The 24095-nt window shown below is 37.6% G+C and overlaps 1 protein-coding gene across 5 annotated transcripts in view; it reads right to left on the reverse strand.

Annotated features, from left to right (window-relative positions):
* The window catches only part of klhl29 (kelch like family member 29), a 434041-nt gene that overhangs the window by 200384 nt on the left and 209562 nt on the right, over window positions 1–24095 (reverse strand). For all 5 annotated transcript variants that reach the window (XM_030128391.1, XM_030128389.1, XM_030128386.1 and 2 more), the window contains one exon: window positions 3749–3887. In XM_030128391.1, the coding sequence (XP_029984251.1) occupies window positions 3749–3887 (139 nt within the window). The remainder of the gene's footprint in view (window positions 1–3748; window positions 3888–24095) is intronic.

Consider the following 24095-nt stretch of genomic DNA (forward strand, 5'->3'; position numbering starts at 1 on the left):
GAAGAAGAAGAAAATAAATAATAACAAACATGGCGATGACGGCAGAGGTAATACTAATGTGGATGCTAATGTTGATACTGATGAGGGTAGTTGTCATAAATATGTCAGTGGTCGCTCTTTGAAAAGATCCACTACCTCCACGGTTCCTGGTGATACTGCTCCGAATTCTCCGTCTGAGTACGCCTCCACGAGCACACGGAAAACGGACAGAATTATGTACAGAATGTACACAGAGGACGGACAGAACGCTCCATCTGTGTCTTTAACGCAACTTTCAGTCACCGTTACTTTTCTCACCGTCATTTATTTTGAAATATCTCCACACTGCTGACATTACTCCTCCGCCACGTACCTGCTGCACTTAACTGTGAACGTCACGCTGCTGTAAAGTGGTATCTGTGTGCTTGTATCGGAGCACTTTTATGAGTAGAAGTACACACGCGCAGTATTGGACGGATACCCAATACCGGTATCGGCATCAGTACATCCCTACTTGAAAGCCTGTGTCAGGACCGTTCAAAGATTCAGAGCTTTTTTTACATTACTGTGGTGCGGAAGATACAGTGGTCATAAATTAAATGCCTGCAGAGCACACTTATTGCAAAATCCCAAGGGGTAAAATGGAATTACCGGGGATGATCTGTCTCTCTGCTCCACGCAATGGCCCTTTAAAGAGTAGGGTAATAGGTTTTTGGGTGGGGGCAAGGGCGGACGTGAGCGCACATTTCGGAGCGGTATTACATCCTTCAGGTATCATGGGGTGAGATGGCAGCTTGAATGGACACATATCAAAGAAGAGGACTGAATACTTTAAGTCAGGTTGAGCAGCGGAGGAGTACCGGGCAAAAAACGGAGCCCGAGTTTGTTAAAAAGATTTAATGAAAGACTTGATAGAATGTGGCAGTGAACTTTACGTCTTTGTGCAGGTTTTTTTTTTTTTTTTTTTTTTTTTAGGAGGGGGGGTATATCATGCATTGTTGCTGAGAAACTACTTTACATTTTCTGCTTAAACTCATGACTACCAAGTAGCAGATGTATAGTATCTCTAAAAAAGGGAGGTTTTTAATATCAGAAATGAATTTTTATAATTACTCTGCAATTGCAATCTGCTACATTTGGGCTCACTGCCAATTAAGCATTTCATTTCTTAAGTGAGTCATTGGGCTGTGTGTGTGTGTGTGTGTGTGTGTGTGTGTGTGTGTGCGCATATGGGCATGTGTGGGTAGGCTAGTGAAAATGAGCTTGACGTGCACTCCCTAACCCTCCAGCATTACATCTCCACTTCTTTCACACTAATGGCAACCTGCCTGGATAACACACAAGAATTATGTCCTTGCATCCTACACACACACACACACACACACACACACACACACACGCACGCACACATACAGTAAAGCAGGCATGCACTTACACATGAGCACAGGCTTTTATGTCAACAACACTTACATGCACACACATTTTCCAAATCCCAAGCAAAATATCTACACACACACACACATCTTGGACTGTGCTGTGGTAAAAACCTCCTGAATGATCGCAGTTGGAGATGGTTGGCTGAATTTTTTTCTTCGCCTGTTATCTGTCTGTCTGTCTGTCTACCTTTTATCTGGCCTCATAACGTTGTGGACTGTATTGAACCATGAATAGCATCAGCACAATTTCAGCCGCAATGGAAAAGTGACCTAAGCGGCATGTCGGAGGCAGTAACTCAATGACAGACAGGCCTCTGGCTCTGTTCGCCTCCCGCTGACTGAGCTTGCGACACTCCTCCTGGCTGTAAAGGCCTCAGAGCTGCAGCCAAAACTATGTCTTCTCTTCTTTCATACGTTTGCCCGATCAACCTCATACTTCTTTGTTTTTTGCTGCCTGTCTGACCTTCGCCTGTCAGCCTTTTCTCACGAACACAACTCTCATTTCCATAAAGTCAAGGTGCTACACGCCTTGTAAACCCAACAGCAACGATGTCGCGTTGGCATAATTCTGATGATCATGACTTCATTACATCGAACCAAAGACGTCTCGCAAAATTAACAATTAGTATAACAAATTCATTAGATATTCTCCAGTGTGAAGTCAAATGAGAAAATTTCTATTTTAGACATAATCTCGTGAAAAATGACAGTGTTACGACAATAAATCAAAGTAGTTTTACAATTAATTAACCAATTAATGAGAGTTTGCTCTATTAAACTGTCAAATTAAACAAGAAGAATCAGTCAATGTAGGCAGCAGCAGGCATGAAGATGAGCTCGATGAAATTCATAAAGCTCCTCTGGGAGCTTGAGTGTCTTTCAGGGGTCCTGTGTTTATGCAGAAATGAACCGGCTACGTCCCCGATAAGAGGCAGATCCGAGAGCGTCTGATAGACAGGATGACCAGCATGGGGGCTTCAGTTCTCTCCAATGTCACTTCAGTCGCTCAGGAGGCTTCTTTGCCATTGTCAAGGTTAAAACAAAGACTCGGTCTCTCTTTTTTATTCATGGGGTGTTTAAAAGAGTGTAACTGCCATGGAGATGAGTGGTCTTAGACGTAGTGCAGTGGCGACTCTACCTCTGATCTTCCTAACTCGGCCCCTATTCTGAAGGAACAAGTATATCGGCGAGGACTGAGGAGGGCGCGGCGGCTGATAAGCAGCTCATTGCTCTCTGATGAGTTCGCTGTGGAGGCTGCACGGCTGCAGGGCGAGAGTGGCAAGCTTCCCTAAGGCATAGCGGCTACCGTTAGCGACTGTGTGCCTTTCTGTTTGCCTTTGTCTTTGCTCAGCACTTCATCCCTAGCCATGCAAAAAAAAAAAAAAAAAAAAAAAAAAGCACAAACACACACACAAACACACCAAGGTGGCAAAACAAGTTTAGGTCCAGGGGACTTTCAATCAAGCCGAAAACACCTGCAAGGATGTGAAGTAAGGATGAGGACATGAGGGAATTGTGGTATTCCCTAACTGGGAAACAAGGCAGATAAAAAAAGACATACTTGTGCTATCATACTTTATACACACATGTGCTAGCACATCTAGAGACACTTAAAAGGTTCAAAGCTGACACACACATACACACACACGTACTCAGGCAGGGACTCACTGAAACAAAACAGCCCATGAAGACAAAAAATATGGAGAATGAAGGGCAGAATACTAGGGGAATACTTAGATCTACATCAAATGAATACATTAGTGAAGGGTGGTATTAACCTGTGAAAGTGATGGTTCAGTGAGCTGTCTTAGATGTTCTTTTGTTTTGTCCTTTGTTTATGACTCTGAAATGTCTTTATATTGCACTAACCAACAATTATTAGCATATGAAAAGGGTGTTTTTGAGCAAAAACTCAAGAATTAGCAACAGAAATATATGGTGGTTTGGGAGACAAAAATGCCTCTGCCCACAGAAGACAGCGTGGCTTTGGCAAATTACCAGCCGTGTACAATGTATGATTCTTTTGTTTTGGCCCTTGAGTTTTATAAAACATCCCCAGTCATGGAACATTTTCACTGCTCATTAAAATGGAAATGTGGTTAAATTGCCCTACATGGGGAGGAAAGGTAATGACGAGGGTTGACCTTTTTCTCCAGTTTCAGATACATTCATTTGAGCAGAAGGAGGAAGGAATGGCTGCTGGCCCTGTGCTAGGAACCAAAGTCTTCACACACCTGCAAGAGAGAGAGGGGAAGGGAAAAAAGCGACACAAATGCGCCCTATGAAAAGAACAGATTGGATCAACAGCTGGTGGGAGGGAAGCGAAGGCAAACCTTTTCACCAGGTCCTTGAAATACAAGCTGCAGGAAGCTAGAACATTTTGGTGGACTTCAAACTCTTTGCCTTCAACAATAATTTTCAGGTCTGTAAACTCTTTCGCTCTGCGCTGTTGGTTCAACTCCTTCAACATCTCTGTAGAACAAGAAAAAGAAACAGACAACGCCACATTTGGGTTTAGAACTTGCTCTCTGCCATACATATATGTGCAATAAAAAAGCATGACAAGAAACAAGAAACAGAACAAACCGTTGAAAGGTGCAGATTGCAGAACAAAATAATAATGCCGCCCAGTTGTAAGAAACAATGTGCATTATATGACAGAGAAGGAAGGACATGTACATATTTAATCACACATTTCAGCAAAGGCAACATTATAGTAGAAAGAGGATTCATGTACAATAAAAAAAAAAGCTCACATGTGCTATAATTTAGTGAAGAATATGCAATAACCAAAGCATGCTATTTATTTGGTAAAAGAACTAGGAATATTAACAATTCAAACAGATGAAATCAGAAACTAGAATAATTATGGGAAAAGACACTTGTTTGACTGTATTTGACTTCTGTAAATTTAAAGCACAGCACCAGAACTTCAGTGAAGGGAGCTGAATGAGATTAAAAATTGTGTAAAAAAAAGAAAAAAAAAAAGAGATGTGGGCTGAAAACAGAGACACTGTCAATGCATTATTCATATTAAAATAAAATTCTTTGGCTTCTCGCTAGTACCCTACTCGGCGAAGAGATGACCTCCAAACGTCGCTCAGTGAGAAAACAACTGCTTATCCCAAAATCCCATCACCCGCTTATTTATTTATTTATTTATTTTTTGTTCTTAGATGAAAAATAAATAAATAAATAAATAAAGATCGACTCCCCCCATACCCGACTCCACCCGCTTGTCTTCCTCTCTGGGAATTAAAAAAAATAAATAAAAATAGACTAGAAAAACAGGGACAAAACAAAATCTAAGAAAACATGCTTGGAGCAAACCAAGGCCACAGTACACAGTGGGTTGTATAATGTGTTGTAGTAGCGTCATGTTAAGCTTGGCCTTACAGTCGTGTTGGGTCGAAGGCGCTTGTTTCTCGGCGTCTTAATGAGGCACCATGAGGGGACGCTGAGAGTGAAAGTCAGCAGGAGACTAGCAACTTATTCTAGAGCCTTAGGAGGGATAACCAACAACACAGCCTTGTTAATCTCTATTGAGAACACCACTAAAAACAGAACATAGGAAATGCAAACGGTGAACCAAAGACGCCATAATGTGGGATATAATTATAGAGGAAGCCATAGAGTAATGCTGCCTTTGCATTAACACACCATTTTATAGATAGTGCAAGCTGGGAGGCATAGAAAATACTTATTTGGCACAAAAAGCAGTCTGTTTTTTTGTAGAAAGGCACGTATTCATGCTTGACAAAGATCAGATGCGGCCACAGTATGGGATAATTCAGACAAGAAAAGTGGCATAGAGGGTTACTTTTTTCTGCTTTTTCACAATCCAGCTGGAAAAATTAACTGTGACACTGTTTAGTCATTTGTTGTGAGTGCGACAGCCTGTGTGTGCTTTAACAAAAAAAAAAAATGCCTGTCCATTTATAACATGGAAACCTGATCAGACTGGTTGAATGTGTTGGTGGCGACACCCAAGTTGAAATAAAGGAGTTTTTTTTTTTTTTACGTTATCACTCTGAAAGAGGTCCGTGTTCATGGCAGACTCAAAGCAGGGATTTAATTAACCTGGAATGACTCTTGCTCTTGTATTTGGCTGCAATGCCCACTCATTTAGCTCCTTCCATTCTCCTGACTGACACCGGGAGCTCCGCACAGAATTAATTCAGTAGCTGAAATTATACAGTATACAGACACATGACAAATAAAGAACGATTCGGCAGCACCATTTGGTAAAAGCTTTTTTTTTTTTTTTTTTTTTTTTTTTTTCTCTGAGCGGTGCATCCTTCAGAGTTATCACATCATGAAATTAATGTCCAGAGAGAAAATGACCTAGTTAATAGACGTGCAGAAAAACAAATGGGGGGAAAATAAAAACAATAAATCTTCTGTATTTTGAGTGGATGCATGGCTACATCATTTGAGTGAGCTATACACACACTCGCTCACCGACACAAAGGCTGGCATTTGCCTTGTCTTTCATCCATCTCTCTCCACTCTCTACATTCCACTCCACTGCTGCTTGTCAGTTGGCCAGCTATCTGATTACTTTGTGAGCATTGACTGTGAATAGTGAATACACAGTAGTTTTGAGTTTGCATTAGTGAATCTCCAGCGACCGATATGGCTCTCACCTCCAATCAGCCACACCGCATACCATCCATTTGCCCCAAAGAACCGAGAGGGGGGGAGACAAGAGAACTCCACATGTCATCAAACAATGGCCGCCTCCCTCAGTGCTTTGCAGACATACCTGAAAGCCCGATAGAAAAGCTAATTGTGGCTTCTTGGGGGTGGATCGGTGCCTGCCCCAGAACAACTCATCACCAGTCGGCACCATGAAACTGCACATGGCATCTCTATTCTCCAGTTTGGCTTGGAGTGTGGTGAGGCACAGCCATGTTCAAGGGGGCCATGGCGCCTTTGAACCACCAAATGTCTCAATACTGTAAAGGGGAAATATCTAGGGGTGGGGGTGTGGGGGGGTCAGATTCTGTGACATATTAAGTGTTTTGGCGAATACACTAACAATTCTCATATGGCTACATTACAGGGAACAAAATGGTGATGAAATGTGCTAACGTAGTTTCCTGCCCCTGAGTGCATTCACCGCACCCATATCCTGCACCGGCTCGTTGTGATTGGTTGACACACTGACTGCACAGGGGGCAAGAAAACTGTGCCAATTCTGCCGCTCAGCCTAGTAACTCTACCCAACTGTCAAACATCGGTGAATACTGTGGCCAATAGGGATGCTCGAGTGGGATTCCAGTAACCTATCATGGTGCCTTTTGTCTCCCTGCTGTAAAGGTGTAGTACGTCAGCCGCTGGGCTACGATAGGCTGTTGTAAAAGGCCAAGATGGCACACCATTGGTTGTTTTACTTGGAGCCATTTTAAGGGGTTCTACATGTCCTTTACGTGTGCATCTGTACATCCACCATTTTGTGTTCGTCCAAAGAAAATATTTTGAAACAGAATTTCCTAAGCCATTTTTATTTTATTTATTTATTTATTGCCAATTTGGATGAGCTGCTGAAAATAAAAGACGAAAAGGTCAAATTGGCAAAGACAAGCTGGAAATATCTATCAATACATCTAAATATTAATAAAACAAGGGACTCAAAGACACTGTGCAGATGAATGGGCTTCAAATTTCTGTTTTACAATCTGAAAAAATAAATCAATAACCTTAGATCTGAAATTTTACTCATTAGATCTAACGATATTTGGCTTAAAATGCATACATTTTTTAATAAATGTATAATAAAATTGCAATCGACAAAATAAAATTAAGAAAAATAAAAACACTCAGAAGAAAAGCATCTGTTCGCGCACGAGTAAACGTCTGAAAAATTGACTTTAGACAAAATAATCAGTCATATAACAATTATTTTCCTTGTCAGCCTGTGACAAGTGTGCGCTCCTGTTTATCTTACATGACCAATCTGGTTTCTGCATGAAGCTATTCAATACAAAACAATATGATGTTGCTGTGATAGTGAAAGGACACTATTGTGTTCGCTGTGACCTTTTTGTTCCCTTTAAAACTTTGGACAATCAATCTGTGTAACACACACAGCTTAATAACTCAATACTAGCCATGCTGGGTGATCAATAATTCAGTGTACAACACCACCATAGTGTTTAAGCTTGGAGAATGCCATACAATAACAGCAACGAAACAAAGGAAAAAAAAATTCAAGGTGTTTCGGTTATAATAATAATTTAAAAAAAACAAACAAAACTATATTTCCTTTGACATTATGTTCTTTTAGCAGGAAAATTAAAAAAATAAAGAAATAAATAAAGAAATTGAATTAGGGAACAGATTTTTCAATTTGCCGCTGAGAAATTATTTTTCTCAGACATACGCTGCGTTAAAATATCAAGAAAAAGTATCTATTTTTGTTTTTAATGAGCCGATCAATGCACAGAGGAGAAACATATTAATTAAAATACATTTTAAATACAAAAAAAAAAAAAATAAGATCACATTACGCTTAATTATGTTTTTTTTCTACAATTAATCAAAAAAAGTATTTCAATATTAAAAATATCACATCATCACAGTAGAATTACTGTGACTTTCCCAGAGGCATTTTGTCAAACGGATGAAAAACAGTATTTAAAGATGTGAAAACCCAGCAGGTATTTGATGTTTATCATGAGTACTTCTTACTACACTGACTGAGTAAGAAAAAGCAAAGGAGGTTTTACAGACAAAAGAGACATGCTTATTTTAAAGAATAAAAATAATTTAATTAAATGAGAACAGGAGCAGTATTTAAAGGACTGAGGTGGATTGGACTCAGTGAGCCTGATCAAAAATGGACCTCCTCATACAAAAACCTTTTGATAAGCTGGAATGTTTGAGGAATTTAATTTCAAAGAACAACTTACAACAGAATAAGATGAACAGGCCAAGAGCATGGCTCGTAATACGTGCACACAAAAGAACTCTTTCCAAGTAAAAAAAAAAAACCCTTCTCTGTATTGGGCTTTGGGGTCTTTACCCTTCAGAGAAAAGAAAAACCAGCCAAAAAGGCAGTAAAAAAAACTAAAAAAAAAACCATGATGTCAAAATGATTTAGATTCAGAAGAGCTGTACTTACAGAGATTGAAAGTGAATAAATGATATTAGTGAAATGCTGTAGATGAATGAGATTTATGAATTTGATCCTGTGGTTTCCTTGTTGTTCTGATACAGAATCTAAGCAGCGTGAAAACAGATCATAGCAGTATGGACCGTTGGAACAGTCTCTGATAAGACAAATGTTTTAAATGGTATCCCTGTTTCTGACTGCACACATTTACTACACCCACATGCAGCATTTACAGGCAGAGAGGTGGTCAAAAGTTCACTATCAGCACAAGCCAATGAATAATGTCTCTATCTTAGAACCTCACAGCAGAAAAGACTAAAAAAAAAAAAAAGAAGACTCTCTGAAACCCAAGGGCAATATGCACAAAACCCTTAAATAATGACGTACTAATATATTTTACCCTGGTGACAGAGAAGCAGGGCATTGTTTTCACTCTTGTCTATCTGTCTGTGTGACCAGCATGAATCATGAACAAATAGATTGATTTTTATGAAACTAACTGGGAGAATATCCAGAAGGGACTCAATTTGGTACAATTATTCAAACAGCACATTGAAAAGACGTGCAGGGTTTGCATCCCCTCTTGGAACATTTGATTTTTTTTATATTTATTTCTTTGCATAGTGAATGTTAATCATTTAATACTATTAAAGCTAATGAATAGAACAGTTTCCTAAAGCTCACAGCGCAGGCCTTTATGCTATACTTAGAATCAATATGAACAGCTAAAACCACATCATTTCTGCAGAATAAGGATACAAATTAAAATTAATCTTATATACAAAAGCTATTAATAAAATATTTACTTGCAGAGCTTCAACCTGATATCCAGTTCATTACAAAAATATTATAATTGTGAAAAAATGTTATCAACAAATATATTAATATGTAATACAAATCTGTAGATAGGTACAATTGTTTCAGAATGTGCATTTATTAAAAGGAGGCAGAGTTTACTACGTCTACAACAACTACATCTGAATTGCAAAATCAGATGAATGAGATTTTATTTGCATGTTAATATTCTTTTATTAACCTTCCTGAAATCTCATTGACAAAAACGTGTAATAGTGCATATTTTTCTTTATACTGAGGCCTTTGCAGGAGCTCAGATCCGTATTAATATATCTCATTTTGCACAAATAAGGCCTAGAACATAGTCATAAGGTCAACCTGCTTGTATTAACTGAAAAAAAAAAAACATGCTTAAAAAGCTTTTATTGAATTTAGTATAAATTGGGAAAAATTGGAGAGAAAAAGGCTGTATTTTATTTATCTGCAAATTAGGGTACATTTGTTTCATTCATTGTATTAAATTAATTAAACAGAGACTTCATCAAAAAATTTGGTTATATTTCATGAGATTCAAAAAAGAAATTGAAATCATAAAACAGAAAAAAAAGATTTATTCATTTTTGCTAATATTACATGTATCATCATATATTTAATGGAATCATCAAATAAAACTGATAATAGAGAATTCCAGGTTGTTATTAATATGATTTGTATCATATTTAAGAACCCAAACAGTTAAGTTTTTTTTTTTTTTAAGTATTTTTTAGAGCAAGAACACAAGACTAAAATTAATTAAATGAATAAATAAAATCCAAAAGACCTCACAACTAAAACAAAGGAGGCGAACAACCTCCAAAATAAATGTTTCATACAGTGAGCCATTATTTTTAGCTCAGGTCAGTGCAGTTCAAAAGTCATGGTAGCTAAATGTCAGGCTTTAACAGGTGCTAAATGTCATGAACACTATCAGGCCGCTCATCTGGATGTCGTACCTTGAACAAGTGATGCTTTACACAGATAAAAGCCATCAGGTCACATGTTCTCCCATCTAGCCTCGGCCTCTTTCAGGACACAACGGAGTCTTTGTAAACATACCTCTGACAATCACCGCCACATTGACTTCAACAGACGTCTCCACACTTTGTGCCTACTCCCGGCAAATCAGCTCATGCAAAGTGTCAGAAATCCTTGAGACCCCTTGAGTCTCTTGGCTGTCCTGATTTCAGCCTGTAAGAGAGCACTGGCACCACATAGCCTTAGAGAATAGTCCATGATGAGGACGTTTTATTTTTCCTGCTCGAATCTGCTGAGCTGAGCTGCTTGAGCCTCAGCGCTGCTGTCAGCGAGGCCGGACTGAGCCAGGGGGGGAGACACTGTGACAGCAAGAAGAAATAAGGGGGGAAAAGCAAGTGAGGAACTTGTGCCCCTCAAAGACGCAGTAGGGCCTTTGTTGCCCTGTCCAATGGGTATCCGAGAAAAGACCTTAAGTAGCAAAAAGCACAGCCGTACTCTGAGCTGCACGGCACAATCAAACCTCCACACATAACCTCCGGGCCAAGCCGAGTTTGGGCCAACTACACACACATACACAACAATGCACGAGCGAGGAAACAATTGGTATCAGTGGAGCAAAGTTCAGGCAAATGCAAGAACAGGCACAGAGGACCAACAAACATAAACACAAAGAGCCCTGGGAGCATCTGCTGGCCTGCTGCTACAGCATGACAGGATGTCATGCAATGCTCTCTTGTTCTTTGTGCGTAGCAAGAAAAGGACAAAAAAATAATAACCTAGTCCCGACTGGTGCAGTGGCCTCCTCATTAGCCAAGCAAGAGGGACAGCAGGTGACGAGTGGTCATACTCCCTCAAACGGATTTTAACAAGAGGATACTCCCATGGCTCAAGCAGTGTCACGGTTTTTGTCGGGTTATATGTTTGAAAGACACAACATGTGGCAGACTCCAAAATATAAAGAGAATTTGTAAAAGTTGCCTATGCCTGTTAACAAAGAAACAAGAAAAGCCATTGTGTGTGTATATGTATAAAGATACTGTATATGCGTGTGTATATTGGGTTACAATGCAGGCTGGTTACAGTTCACATTAGGCTAAGATTTACATTCAGAGCTGCAGTTATGACATTACAGCTCAAAGAATCTCCCTCTTGGCTGATGCAGGAGTCTCAGCTATTTTAAACCTTTGCTCATATGAAAAAAAGATGCACAGTAGCAGAGTCACTGCTTCTCCAGAAGAAGAAAAAAAAAAAAAACACACACACAAAAATTTGGGAAGGAGGTGGAGGATTTTTGGAAAATGGTTGCCTTAGAAACTCTGCAGCGAATCTTAACCTGCTTGTACCATCTTCTAGTGTGCTGTAGATTTACTGAAATTAAAAAAAAATAAAAAAAACACATTCCAGTAATTCCTTGTGGTGTAGCTATTTAAAACCATTACTTACAAGTTATGCATCCAAATGACCAGCTGACTATTTTATTTATGTATTTTATGGTAGTTTTTTGTCTGCAGTGACATAACATGCATTTGCTGCGGATGTAAGAGCACATAGGCTCATAAAAAACACAAATATGGCTCAAAGTGATGCACGTAACATCAAATACTAATATCACTTTCAGTTTTTTTCTAGCTGTTCTTTTGCAATATTATTCCTGATGTCAAAACATTTAAAACTGCTCTAAAAAAAACAAAGGTTAAACACTGAATTTATTTTAGGAACATTCTAATAATTAACAGCATGTCAGACCTAATTATGTGTTTGGAAATATTGTTGTTTTTTTTTTATTCACTCCAAATCTTTGAGAATATGAAGATAAATTCAGCTTGGTAAATAATTGAAATAAAAAGTGGAAAGTGTACATATCATGTTTTCTTTGTGCAGAATGGATCTAACCTGCAACAGATGCACCACAGGAATAACTCATCCAAAAGGAGGAACTGGGACATGACTTCTGTTCCAAATAAGAGTGTAAAAACCTGAAAGAGCTTTAAACTGGAAAATAAATAAACAAATAAATAAATAAATAAAATAATAATAATAAAAAATACAAATCCAGTCAGGATGCATATCTTCACTCCCAATTAAAATGTTCCAGGAGAATCTGAGCCAATGATACAACATGTCCAGGAACTGTGTACAGAGTTAAAAGCAGGCCTTAATTAGAGTCTACAGCGGTAATACTGGATGTACCGACAACTGTTGCCGGGTCAAATTGCAAAACGAGTCGATTTAAACACACCACAAAAGCATAAATGTGTATTACAAGGTCTAAGGTACTGCTGGGAACAAAACAGAAAAAACATGTATAGATATAAATTCTTGGAAACATCATTATTTCCTAATACATCATCACCGCCAGAGCCCACCTCCTCCTCCTCCTCCTCCTCCTCCTCCTCCTCCTCCTCCTCCTCCTCCTCCTCCTCCTCCTCTTTGTTCTTTTTCAACCTGCTCAAAATGTGAAAATCAATCCGGTGCTAAACTGTTAATGTGACAATCATGACTGACAGAAATACTTTCCCATGCATGTATTTTTCCAATCAAACATCAGTGAAATAAAATGCCAACTGAAGCATTCACAGGCACAGAGGAGGAGACGGATATTCATGTTTCCCTCTTTTACAAGTTGAAAATAGCAATCCTCTCCTTTTGCTTTATCTAGAAACTTAACCCTAGTGCATCTCCAGGAGGTTAAAGTACCTGGAATTGCTTGTGATCTTAAACAGACAGATAAAAAGCTACTGGAAACTCCTAATAAAGAAGCTACAAGGCAGCCCGTTTACAATTATGATTTCATTCTGAGTGGGTAATGTTTGATGTACTTGACATCCACACACTTTTCTTTAGTGTACAATCCCACGTACACAGTTCCACGTTTTTTGTTTAATTTTTCCTGCAAGTATTTCAAGCTTACATGTCTATTAAACGAGCAATAGGAGTTTTGACGTGCAATTACGAACTGCGAATCTAAGAAATTAAATGTGTACACATAAAACGCAGACTACGCTGTTAATAATTTTTTAAAAAAAGAAAGAAATATGATGACTTGACGGCAGACTTTATATACTCATAAATGTCACATCTCCAGTGGAACTTCTCTGACATTTAACGCCTCACTCATATGCTTCATGCATTCATAACTAAACATGCGGATGTCTTCTTTTCTGTCTGTAGCTTAAAGGCAGCTCAGTGTTAATTTGTTGGCTGATGTAGTCACAGATTTGTTAATGGCAGCTCAGCATTCATAAAAAAAAAAAAAAAAAAGAAAAAAAAAAAAAAAAACAGAGTACCATTCCTGCAAAATATGAGTTCATAAAATAATGAGATGTGATGAACACTGAATTACCTAGTAATTATGAGCTAATTACTGAAATTAACTGCTTTGATGATCACGAGAGGGCTCCGCTACTTGTCTCCCCAGTGGAGGCGGACTCAGGTGTGTAGTGTGAGCGTGGGCTGTGATTGGCTGAACCCACAGCCAATAGCCGTGCTTGTCAACGAGAGCCAATCACATGCATCCCACCCCCATGACCCAAATACAAACTACTACTTTGATTATATGCTAAAAAGGATTGAATCTGCCTGCGTGTCAGATCATGTTTGTGAATGGCAACGCGATTTTACAACATATACACGAGGTTACATCAAACCATAGTAACCGCTCCATAGCAACAGCTGCTGATTGGCCGGTTTACTCTGCCTCTGTCAATTGAGGCGATTTGTAATTTGCTTGTGGAAAAGAATCATTTCAGCCACACAAATGACTAGGAATTTTTCCTCTAGAACTAACAATAGATTTTGATGAATGGGCTGACCACCACTCTGCATTTATCAGTTACTGATTGTTCACATTTACTTATTAATTCCTTAGTGTTTAATTCCTCTGCCCAAGCATCTGTGTTAAAGTTCAAGGAGCTTTATTAGCAGAAAATCAAAAAGCATCTTACATCTATTAACCCTTTCATGCATAAGTCACTCCAGTGGACAGTTATTCTCCAGCTGTTCTCTTGTATATTAATGGGTTTAGTTGTTTTCGTTCCATATCAGCCAACACAGTGGACACTTACACATCATCTCATATCCTGACATTCATACCATTACTGTAACGTTGCTGTTCTTGATAAACCTGATCTGCACTAACATGTTTAAGTGTAAATTAGGGATGTCCGATATTGGCTTTTTTGCCAAAAACCAATATGCTGATATTGCCCAATGCTTAATTTCCGATTTCGATATCTACCGATACCGCTGCCGATATATGTGGGATCTTAAACTAATTTTAGGTAACATCACATATCTCCTGTCATGGAATTAACACGTCATGCCTAATTTTATTGTGATGCCCCATTGGATGCATTCTCAAATGCAACAAGGCTTTCAAAATGTAAACACTGTCTGTGCAAAGGATACATACTTCAACTTAAGTTGAGGAAAAAATGGCATATTTATTTATTTTCTCTCCCTCCCTCCATGAGTCTATTACAGTGTGGCAACTCTACTGTACAATTTTGAAAACTGCACATTTCTTTCAGCTACAAACAATGCTTCATTTACACATCGGTAAATGCCGGTGAAATCAAGGCATTATTTTATCGGTTTTAATGATAGGCAAAAAAACCGATAACGATATTCACCGACATTACATTTTTATGCAAATATCGGGCCGATAATATTGGTTGGCTGATATTATCAGACATCCCTAGTGTAAATCAATTGTTATTTGTTAGACAAGAAGTTTTTTTTTGCATATTATCTCGATGAAGTGAGGAATTAATAGCATTAGAATATGTTAAAATGTGAGAAGACATCAGATTAGCAGCATTAAACATGTTTTTATTTCATTGTTTTCATATCCCTCTCTGATATTGGGTTTTAAACACATGTTTCTTTACTTCGAAAATTAAATGCATGGATATTTTTGTAACTCCACAGAAAAAAAAAAAAAAAAACCTTGATCGCATTGTTTTTTTCATGCCTAGGGAGGAATAAAAACAGTGAAGAAAAAAATCTTGACTAAGGTTCTCACAATTAATGCATGAAAGGGTTAAGAACTGCTTTTTGGGGACCAAGATAAAATGCTTTAGGAATACAGTCCTGTAGGCTTTTCTTTAAAAAAAAAAAAGGACTTTTTTAACTGCTCAAGCCAAGTTAAGCCCTGAATGTGTGAATTGCCTTGTTTGTCGTGCCAAAGAGGCAAGATGCCAATGTGGATTTTAGTAAGTTTTTTTTTACAGTATACCACAGGAAATCATGAAAGCAGACTCAGCCTAATTCTAGATTAGCAAACATTCTGCTTAAGCATTATGGAGGACGTCATTGTCAAACTCAGCGCAGGGGTTGAGTAATTCACCCACCCGACAACAGACGACATTGGCACCGTACAGACACACACATGCAGCCATGCATATGCAGGACTCTGAAACTTGCTTGCAACTCTACCTACACACACACACATACTTGACTTTAGGCAAGACAATGTCAAAACAGAATAATCCTAATAACAGTGTTGTGCTTATGTGAAGTTGCTGGCTGGTGTTGATAAAATACTGTATGCTTTGAGGGGATTTGAGTAGAACTTAGTGGGTGTGGAACACTTCTCCATCTTCTGTTTTAATTAAGATGCTAAGTTACAATTTCATATAAATTACTGCGAGGGCCAGAGTTTTGTGTAAGTTCTATTCCAAACCCTAGTGGGAAAACAAGCCTAATTGAGTGAAATGAATCATCAGTACACAGGTCTTGCGTATAAGTGTAAATGTAACCTTCCAGCGAACATCTGTTCACACGTTTCACCTTGGAAAGGTCGACGGAGCATCAAGTTCCTTTCCAGAATGCAGATGCATATGTGAGTAAGAGTGTGTCAGACTGACTCACGTGCAGAGCAGCACGCCGCAAACAAAGGCTGGTCTGTGTTAGTGGGTTTTACCGACTTTTGTTTTGAACGCTCGCAAGATTTGACCTTAAAACACAACATCATGATTACTACAAATATCACAGTTGTCTTCAGGGCTTCAGTCAGGTAGCCTGTCCATTCTGACATTTCATCATCAGAAGACTCATTTTCACCTGAACACCATGTGGATCTCTTCAGGCAGTCAAATGCTCAAACACTCAACCTTGCTGTCATTTAACTAAGTTTTAATAATCACATCAGCATCAACTTATCATACTTTAGACACGCATTACATGTACACCATTCTTCCAGGATTGAAACTATGACAAAATTCTGAATTTTATCCATGTCCTTTATAAGCATACTCTGAGTTATTCTGAATGGAGTGTTTTCTGATTAAAATATGTGGGATATGCTCATATTCATGTTTTCAGAGCATTCTTTGGACATTTATGCAGCGCATTCACAGTAGGCGGAATACAGCCAACAGTTTCAAGACTGGGATAAAGACGTACATTCAAAAGAAAAGCCCACATTCCTGGTCTGAAGGAGAAACGCACCTACTTTACATTAATGCTGCAGAACTAATCAAATCACAATGTAGTGTATGAAGGACCAGATTTAGGAGGATTTACTTTGATCTGATTGCAGAAACAGAAAAACTATAACCACAGTTTCTGTTTTGTAGACACAGTTTGGATTTAGTGATGCTGAACAGAGAGCGGGACTATGGAAAACATGTAGAGTTGTTTTTTTTTTTTTTTAAGCTTTTTTTTTTAAAGCTTTTTTACATGTTTTAAATTCTAATCCAAGTTTGTCTGAGTTGAAACAACACAAACTTCCATATATTTTATCATTTCCACACAGCTGCAACTTTTTCCATGACTCTATTTTAAATCTAACACATGACTTGGATATCGACATGTCTAGGTGTGAATTACAACAGTGAGAATTTTAAGTTGTGCAGCCCACAGTGAAGGCCACACAAAATATTTATAAAGTGATTCAGTATTTCCACACCCTTATGTTGCAGGAGCTCAGCCAGTGATTAGAGAGGCATTACTAACATGCCACGGTATTAGGAGGTGCACTGTACTGTGGGGCGGCAGAGCATGTTACCAGCATTCTTACAATAATCCAAAAGCTCTAAAGCCATACGACAGTGTCCGAAAGTATTTACACAACATATATATTATTGTATTGTTGTAATTCAAGGTGTCCTGTTACTGCTCAGCTGAGATGTTTCCATTTAAACTCATAGAAAATCTAAAACTTTTCCCATTTTTCTATCAGGGATTCTCTTGGAAAAATTCAGTTAAGTTCACAGGACCTTACATTTATTTATTTATTAATTTAACCCTTTCATGCAAAGTGGTCACTCCAGTGGACAGCTATTCTACAGCTGTTCTCTTGTAGATTCATGGGTTTTGTTGTTTTAGTTCCATATCAGCCAACATAATGGAAACTTATGCATCATCCCATACACTGCAATTCATGCTGTTACTGTAATTTTGTTGTTCTTGATGAACCTGATCTGCAGTAACATGCTTTAAATCAATTGCTAATTGTTATTAGACTGTAACTAACAGTTTTCTTAATAAAAAAAAAAAAAAAAAAAAAAAAAAAAAAAATCATATTATCTCCATGAAGTTAGTAATAACTAGTATTAGACTATGTTAAAATGTGAGAAAACATCAGATTAGCTGCATGAAAAATGCTTTTGTTTCATAGTTTTTCTTCTTCCCACTTATTTTCGAGTGTAGATGAATGATTTTGGAATTTTGAATTTGCATGTATTCTGTAAATGCTCGAAATAAACAAAAAATGAATGAATGAATGAATGAATGAATAGTTTTCACACAGTATATGACTTTATGATGGGGTTTAAATACATGTTTCTTTGCTTCAAAAATTTAATTCATGGTGTCCAGCTCAGTGGACGTTTTTGTAACTCCATGAAAAACCAGTTCATAAATAAATATTCATAAATAAATAAAAATAAAAAAAATCAATTGCATGTTTTTTTTAATGTCTAAACAGGACTAAAAACACTCAGGAAAAACATCTCAACTAAGGTTCTCATAATTCATGCATGAAAGGGTTAACCTTTATTTAAACTTGGGATATATTAAAAATGCAATCTCATTTACAATATAGCCGAGACAGAACAAGACATTTGAAACACCCAGTGGACATATAAGAAATACCGAAAAGTAAAAGTGACAAAGACGACTTAAAAACATAGAACTCAACTTAAAAACAGGAGCAGCTGGACTTAAAATAAGATGGAATTATGGATGTAAAACACAAATTATTTATTTATTTATTTAGAACATGTAAAAACAAACACACAAAACAAAACAAAAATAAAAACAAATTAAAACATTGAAATGGACAGAATCTATCTCCAAGCACATAGAAGTCTGAATTTTGCATGGTCGAAAAGGAATAGGAAGAAGTATAAACGTCTAAATATTTGAAACGTACATTGCCATATAATCCTACAGATCCTCTTAAAATAATTGTTTTAGATAGGAATGTTTCAAGTTAGGTGGAGAAATATAAGCTCTTCTAAATTTTCCATAAACATTTAATTAAAAAAAAAACAAAAAAAGGCTCAAGAAAAGTAAAATAAGTAAAATAAATATAAAGAAAAATATTTAATCAAAAAAGCGTTTTTAATGTCCAAACCCCTATTTAAAAGGTTTTGTGTCATTCTCTAAAGCAGGATAAAATAACCTCCAGATATGATAAAACCGTCTTAACCCTTTCATGCATAGGTCACTCCAGTGGACAGTTATTCTCCAGCTGTTCTCTTGTATATTAATGGGTTTAGATGTTTTAGTTCCATATCAGCCAACACAGTGGACACTTAAGCATCATCTCATACACTGACATTCATACCAATACTATAACTTTGCTGTTCTTGATAAACCTGATCTGCACTAACATGTTTGAGTGTAAATCAATTGTTATTTGTTAGACAAGAAGGTTTTTTTTTTGCTCATTATCTCGATGAAGTGAGGAATTAATAGCATTAGAATATGTTAAAATGTGAGACGACATCAGATTTTTATTTCATTGTTTTCATATCACTTTCTGATATTGGGTTTTAAACACATGTTTCTTTACTTCAAAAATTAAATGCATGGCTATGTTTGTAACTCCACAGGAAAAAAACAACTCGATCGCATTGTTTTTTTCATGCCTAAGGTGGAATAAAAACACTGAAGAAAAAAATCTTGACTAAAGTTCTTACAATTAATGCATGAAAGGGTTAATATAATATGGAAGTCAAACTTAGTTGGAAGGAAAAAAAAACAAAGATTTTTGAAAATGAGAAATTTGTCATTCTGGTTCCAAGCGACTTATGTTTACTAGTTTGATTTTATCTGTAGTTATTTATTCGACAACCTGCTGCAGATTAATCTAAGGCCTGGAATAACACCAGTTACCTCTGACATGCGCTGCCTGTTGATTTTCAGTTGGGCGTCCATGTTAACAGATTTTTTCCGACTATGTGTGAGGTATGATTTAAGTAGTGTGTTATTTAGAAAACAGAAGAGACGCATAAAAAAGCTCTACTGATAATGAATCTGATATATTACTATAAATCAGTATGTATATCTGAAAACAACATTCTGGTCCATAATCAGCTCCTCTTGCTCACTCTCTAAATTGTTCTCCATCATGTGACTGAACGTTTCACTTTTCTAAAACTATATTTAAAGCAAAATGATGTCATTGTGAGAGCGTATTGAAGGACAACTCATTATAGAAAGTAATGCTTGCAGTGTCAAAGCTGCAGCAGTAAACACGCTGCCGGTGTGAACACACATGCGAAAATACATGTAGCACAATGAGGCAGCCATCATTCCAACAGACGTAGGCCGTGTGTCCCAAGCATTAGGATTTATCTGATGTTTGGTGCCAATTTCAACCTAATTTGGTTAAAAAATTGAGTTTGATGAGATACAGATGTTACAAATGATGATGTCATACAAATAATGAAACGGAACTGAGTTGAACTTTTAGGTCCTATAAATGTACCGTAAATTCCGGAGTATAAGCCGCTACTTTTTTCCCACGCTTTAAACACTGCGGCTTATACTCCGACGCGGCTTATACGACGATTTTCCCTTATTGCCTGCCACACCCCAGGGAAGAATCTGTCTGTTGTTACCAGGTATGCAGGAATGGATAACATTAACAACTTAACCTTTATAAAGTTAATATTAACACATACAAAAGGGGAACTTTTAAGGAAAAATAGTAAACCTTCAAATGTTAATATTGTTTCACAAATATACAAAACAAAACTCTGAATGAAAACACCCAATAAAGCTCTCCAGAGACCGTCATAAATTTAAAGCATCTCAGAATTAATGCGCACGTCATGCGTAATGTTAAATGAAAATGATATTACAACAGACGTAATTAACTGTTTTTAATCTTTATATTTTAAAAATAAATTAAAAGTCCTAATCTAACGAAAAACAAAAATTTGTTCACTTTCAAGTGTCTTTCAAGTCATTTTACGTCTGTGAATCCACAGCCGGCGCAAAAGCAGGTCAATCCCGTATCGGCACAAATCCAAAGGAAACCCCGATAAGTCCACCGACAAAAAAATAAAGAAAGAGAAAATGTGCTTTTATTACTATCCTTTTATTGCCTTGTTTTTTGTCTTTTGTTTTTTAATCATCATATTAACGACAAATCAACCTATAGATATGACAGCAAGCTCACACATATCAGACCCATTTACATACAGGGAATAATTTAATTTGAACTCAAAGAAAACCTTTATCCAATTACCGTCCAGTTTTGACGCAATGAAAAAAAAGGTTCCACTCGGTCCCATAGACTCCCATAGAAGCCAGGCTTCAACGGGGAAATGCACTGACCATAGATCGTATGAGGAAACAGCGCAACGGGAATGTATGAGAAGTGAACAACATGGAGTCTGATGATTTGTGATAAAGCTGATTCTGAACGAACTTGTCTGTGAGATGAACGTGTTTTAACACATGTGTAGTCAATGAAATATCAACACAACCAAACATATTTAACCATTTAATTTTCGTAATGATAGTAGAAGCCGGGCTTCTCTTGCAGTCTATGAGAAATCGCCACTGGTGGACACCCGCGGCTTATACGTGTACAAAATTGATTTTCTTTCTAAAATTAGGGTCTGCGGCTTATATTCAGGTGCGGTCTATAGTCCGGAATTTACGGTAATAGTTTTCAGTTAAAACTTTTAAAAGAAAATCCATGACATTAACCGGGAGGGTATGAGTGAGCTGATCTAACCCATAAAGACCCAAACATCCATTGTCTACTAAAACCATCGACTAATGTAAACTGTTTAATACCTGTTGATCCACTAATCCTATCATGTAAATAATTGGTATAAAATACACTTTGTCATCTTTTCATGGTCATCAGATATGACCCATTTGGACGTTCAGAGGCTCCGTAATCAATGTGAAAACATCGTCATCTTCTACAACATTGATTCACAGTAAAACCCACGGAGTTTGATAAATGACAGCGGATGGAGATACTTGCTTTAGGTTTCGGTAACAATAGAGTTGACTGGAAAAGTGACTTTTTCTTCAATTTTCTCTGTTTTTGATATAATAACCATCAACTTTACTCTGAGCTTTTACGAACATCTACATGATTAGTGAATTAAATATCGGAAAATACCTGATTTTCACTGAAAAAACACAAAATACAGAAGATAATATTGCAACGAATGATGATAAATTGCTTAAACCGGTCGTATTTTTCTAAACCCACTTTTATTAGTCTTTGGTACATTTATTTGTGTGTTTGGACCCTAATAGTTCATAAAGTTTGAATTTGAACCCTCCAGATGCTGCAAAGCTATCTTTATATTCATTCAGGCAAAAATCAAGTGGATTTTTACAACCTGTTTTAATTCCTGCTTAATTTGTTACATTTTATAAGTAGTTACATCACAACATTTGCGCATATAAGGTCAAGACTTTGCCAAACATTTCTCTGTGTATGCCATAATTATTTATCAGCAGCAGCGTTGAAGACGGACCTGTGGAGTTGAATTAATGAAGAATTCAGACCCGAGTATAGCATTTACAGTTTATGTAGACCACAGGGAAATGTTTGAAAATGCATAATTCTATTTAAAAAAGCAAACTATCACTCCTTTAAGGAAGGTTAAATATAGAGAAAAATGTATTTGGAAACTGACAAAAAAGCACTTAAAAACACTGGGTCCATATTAGGTTAATATCCAAATATTCTTCAAAAGTCTTGCATCATCCCCACCAGACTGGAGTGAACTAAACCTAATTTACTCCTGAATATATAGGAGTCTGAGATTATGTGTGCAATGAGGCACCTTAAACGCTGAGCTGGACCATGTAAACACTGATTGACTTTACACAGGATCATATAATTGCATGCCGTAGTCATATCGTATCGTATCAATATCAAGATATCTGGCATGAATATCGAGATATGAAATTTTGTCCATATCGTTCAGCCCTACTTTAGGCAAATTTTTACATGCAAGTTATATTTGAGCAATTTGAGGGTCAATGGAAAAGCGACTACTGCTGTAGTTGTGGAGGAAAACAAAAGCCGGTGCCAGCTCTGCCATCTGATGTGACACTGGAACCTTCTGGCTGATCTCTAAAATGCCCAGTAGTGTAATGGCATTAAATATATCTGTCAACATTGCACTCATAATCACCAATGTCAACCTCAGACTAGAAAAACAGGAAAAAAACGGAGGTACAGTAGAGCTCGTTTTCATGAAAAGATGTTGCTTTAAATGCTGAAAACGCCCCGTGGTCACTTTCTGAGGAGGAAATAAACATAAAACAGACCAAGTGCAAAGTCCACTTAAGTACTAATTAAAAGTTTAAAGTTACTCTGCTGCCCTTAGTTGCAGTTGGGAACCAGCAGCCTCAGCCATGCCAAACACTCTTCCACCCTTCACATGGGAACCAGGCAACATACTGGTGGGCGAGCACAGATGCCAGTGTATGTGTGAGAGAATGTAGTTATGCTGCCCGGCTTGTCTTACACCTCAACTGTGTTTATGAGTTTGGTTTGGATGCATTCTTTACAAGCTTTGCACATCGGCAGAACAAGCCTCTGTGGTCCAACTGTCACCCCCCAACTTTGACCCGAGACAGCAGGGCAACCCCCCCACCCTCGCCACACGCAAGCACACTGGGAGAAACAAACAATAAAATAAAAAATAAAAACCCCACCGTGTCACAAGTGCAGCTTAAGATAAATGTCACATCTCCCCCTGAAGACAATGTGTGTTTACTGGATAACTTTGTGAAAGTCACAGCAGCCCAAGCAGAAAGGTTAGTGGTGGGGTGAGGTTGTATGTGGGAGTCTTCTCAGCAGACTGCACACCTGAGATGAGCTCCCCAACCTACCGTGGAGTCAGGCGAGTAATCTTTGCATTCCATCAGCTTTTTTTTTTTTTTGTCCCTACTCAACCTTTCCTCCTTCTCACCGATCCCCTTCTCCATCCACGTCTCTCTCTCTCTGTCTCATATTGTCATTTTCTCCACGGACTGAAAACAATCTATCAGTCGACTGGACTGCTTTAAAAATTCTGATTTCGTCATGCATGCTCCAGTGCTTATCTAAGATGATATGTCCTCACACAACTACAAGTGTTAAGGCCTTTTACAGTTGAACTGACCTGCAGTACAAACAGTAATACAACAATACAGGGTGGGGAAGCAAAATTTACAATATTTTGAGGCAGGGATTGAAAGACAGTGTATGACCAATTAGTTTATTGAAAGTCATGAGAATTTATTTGCCACAAGAACATTTACATAATAGAAAA

Source organism: Sphaeramia orbicularis, chromosome 24, assembly GCF_902148855.1.
Source record: "Sphaeramia orbicularis chromosome 24, fSphaOr1.1, whole genome shotgun sequence".
NCBI classification, from domain to species: domain Eukaryota; kingdom Metazoa; phylum Chordata; class Actinopteri; order Kurtiformes; family Apogonidae; genus Sphaeramia; species Sphaeramia orbicularis.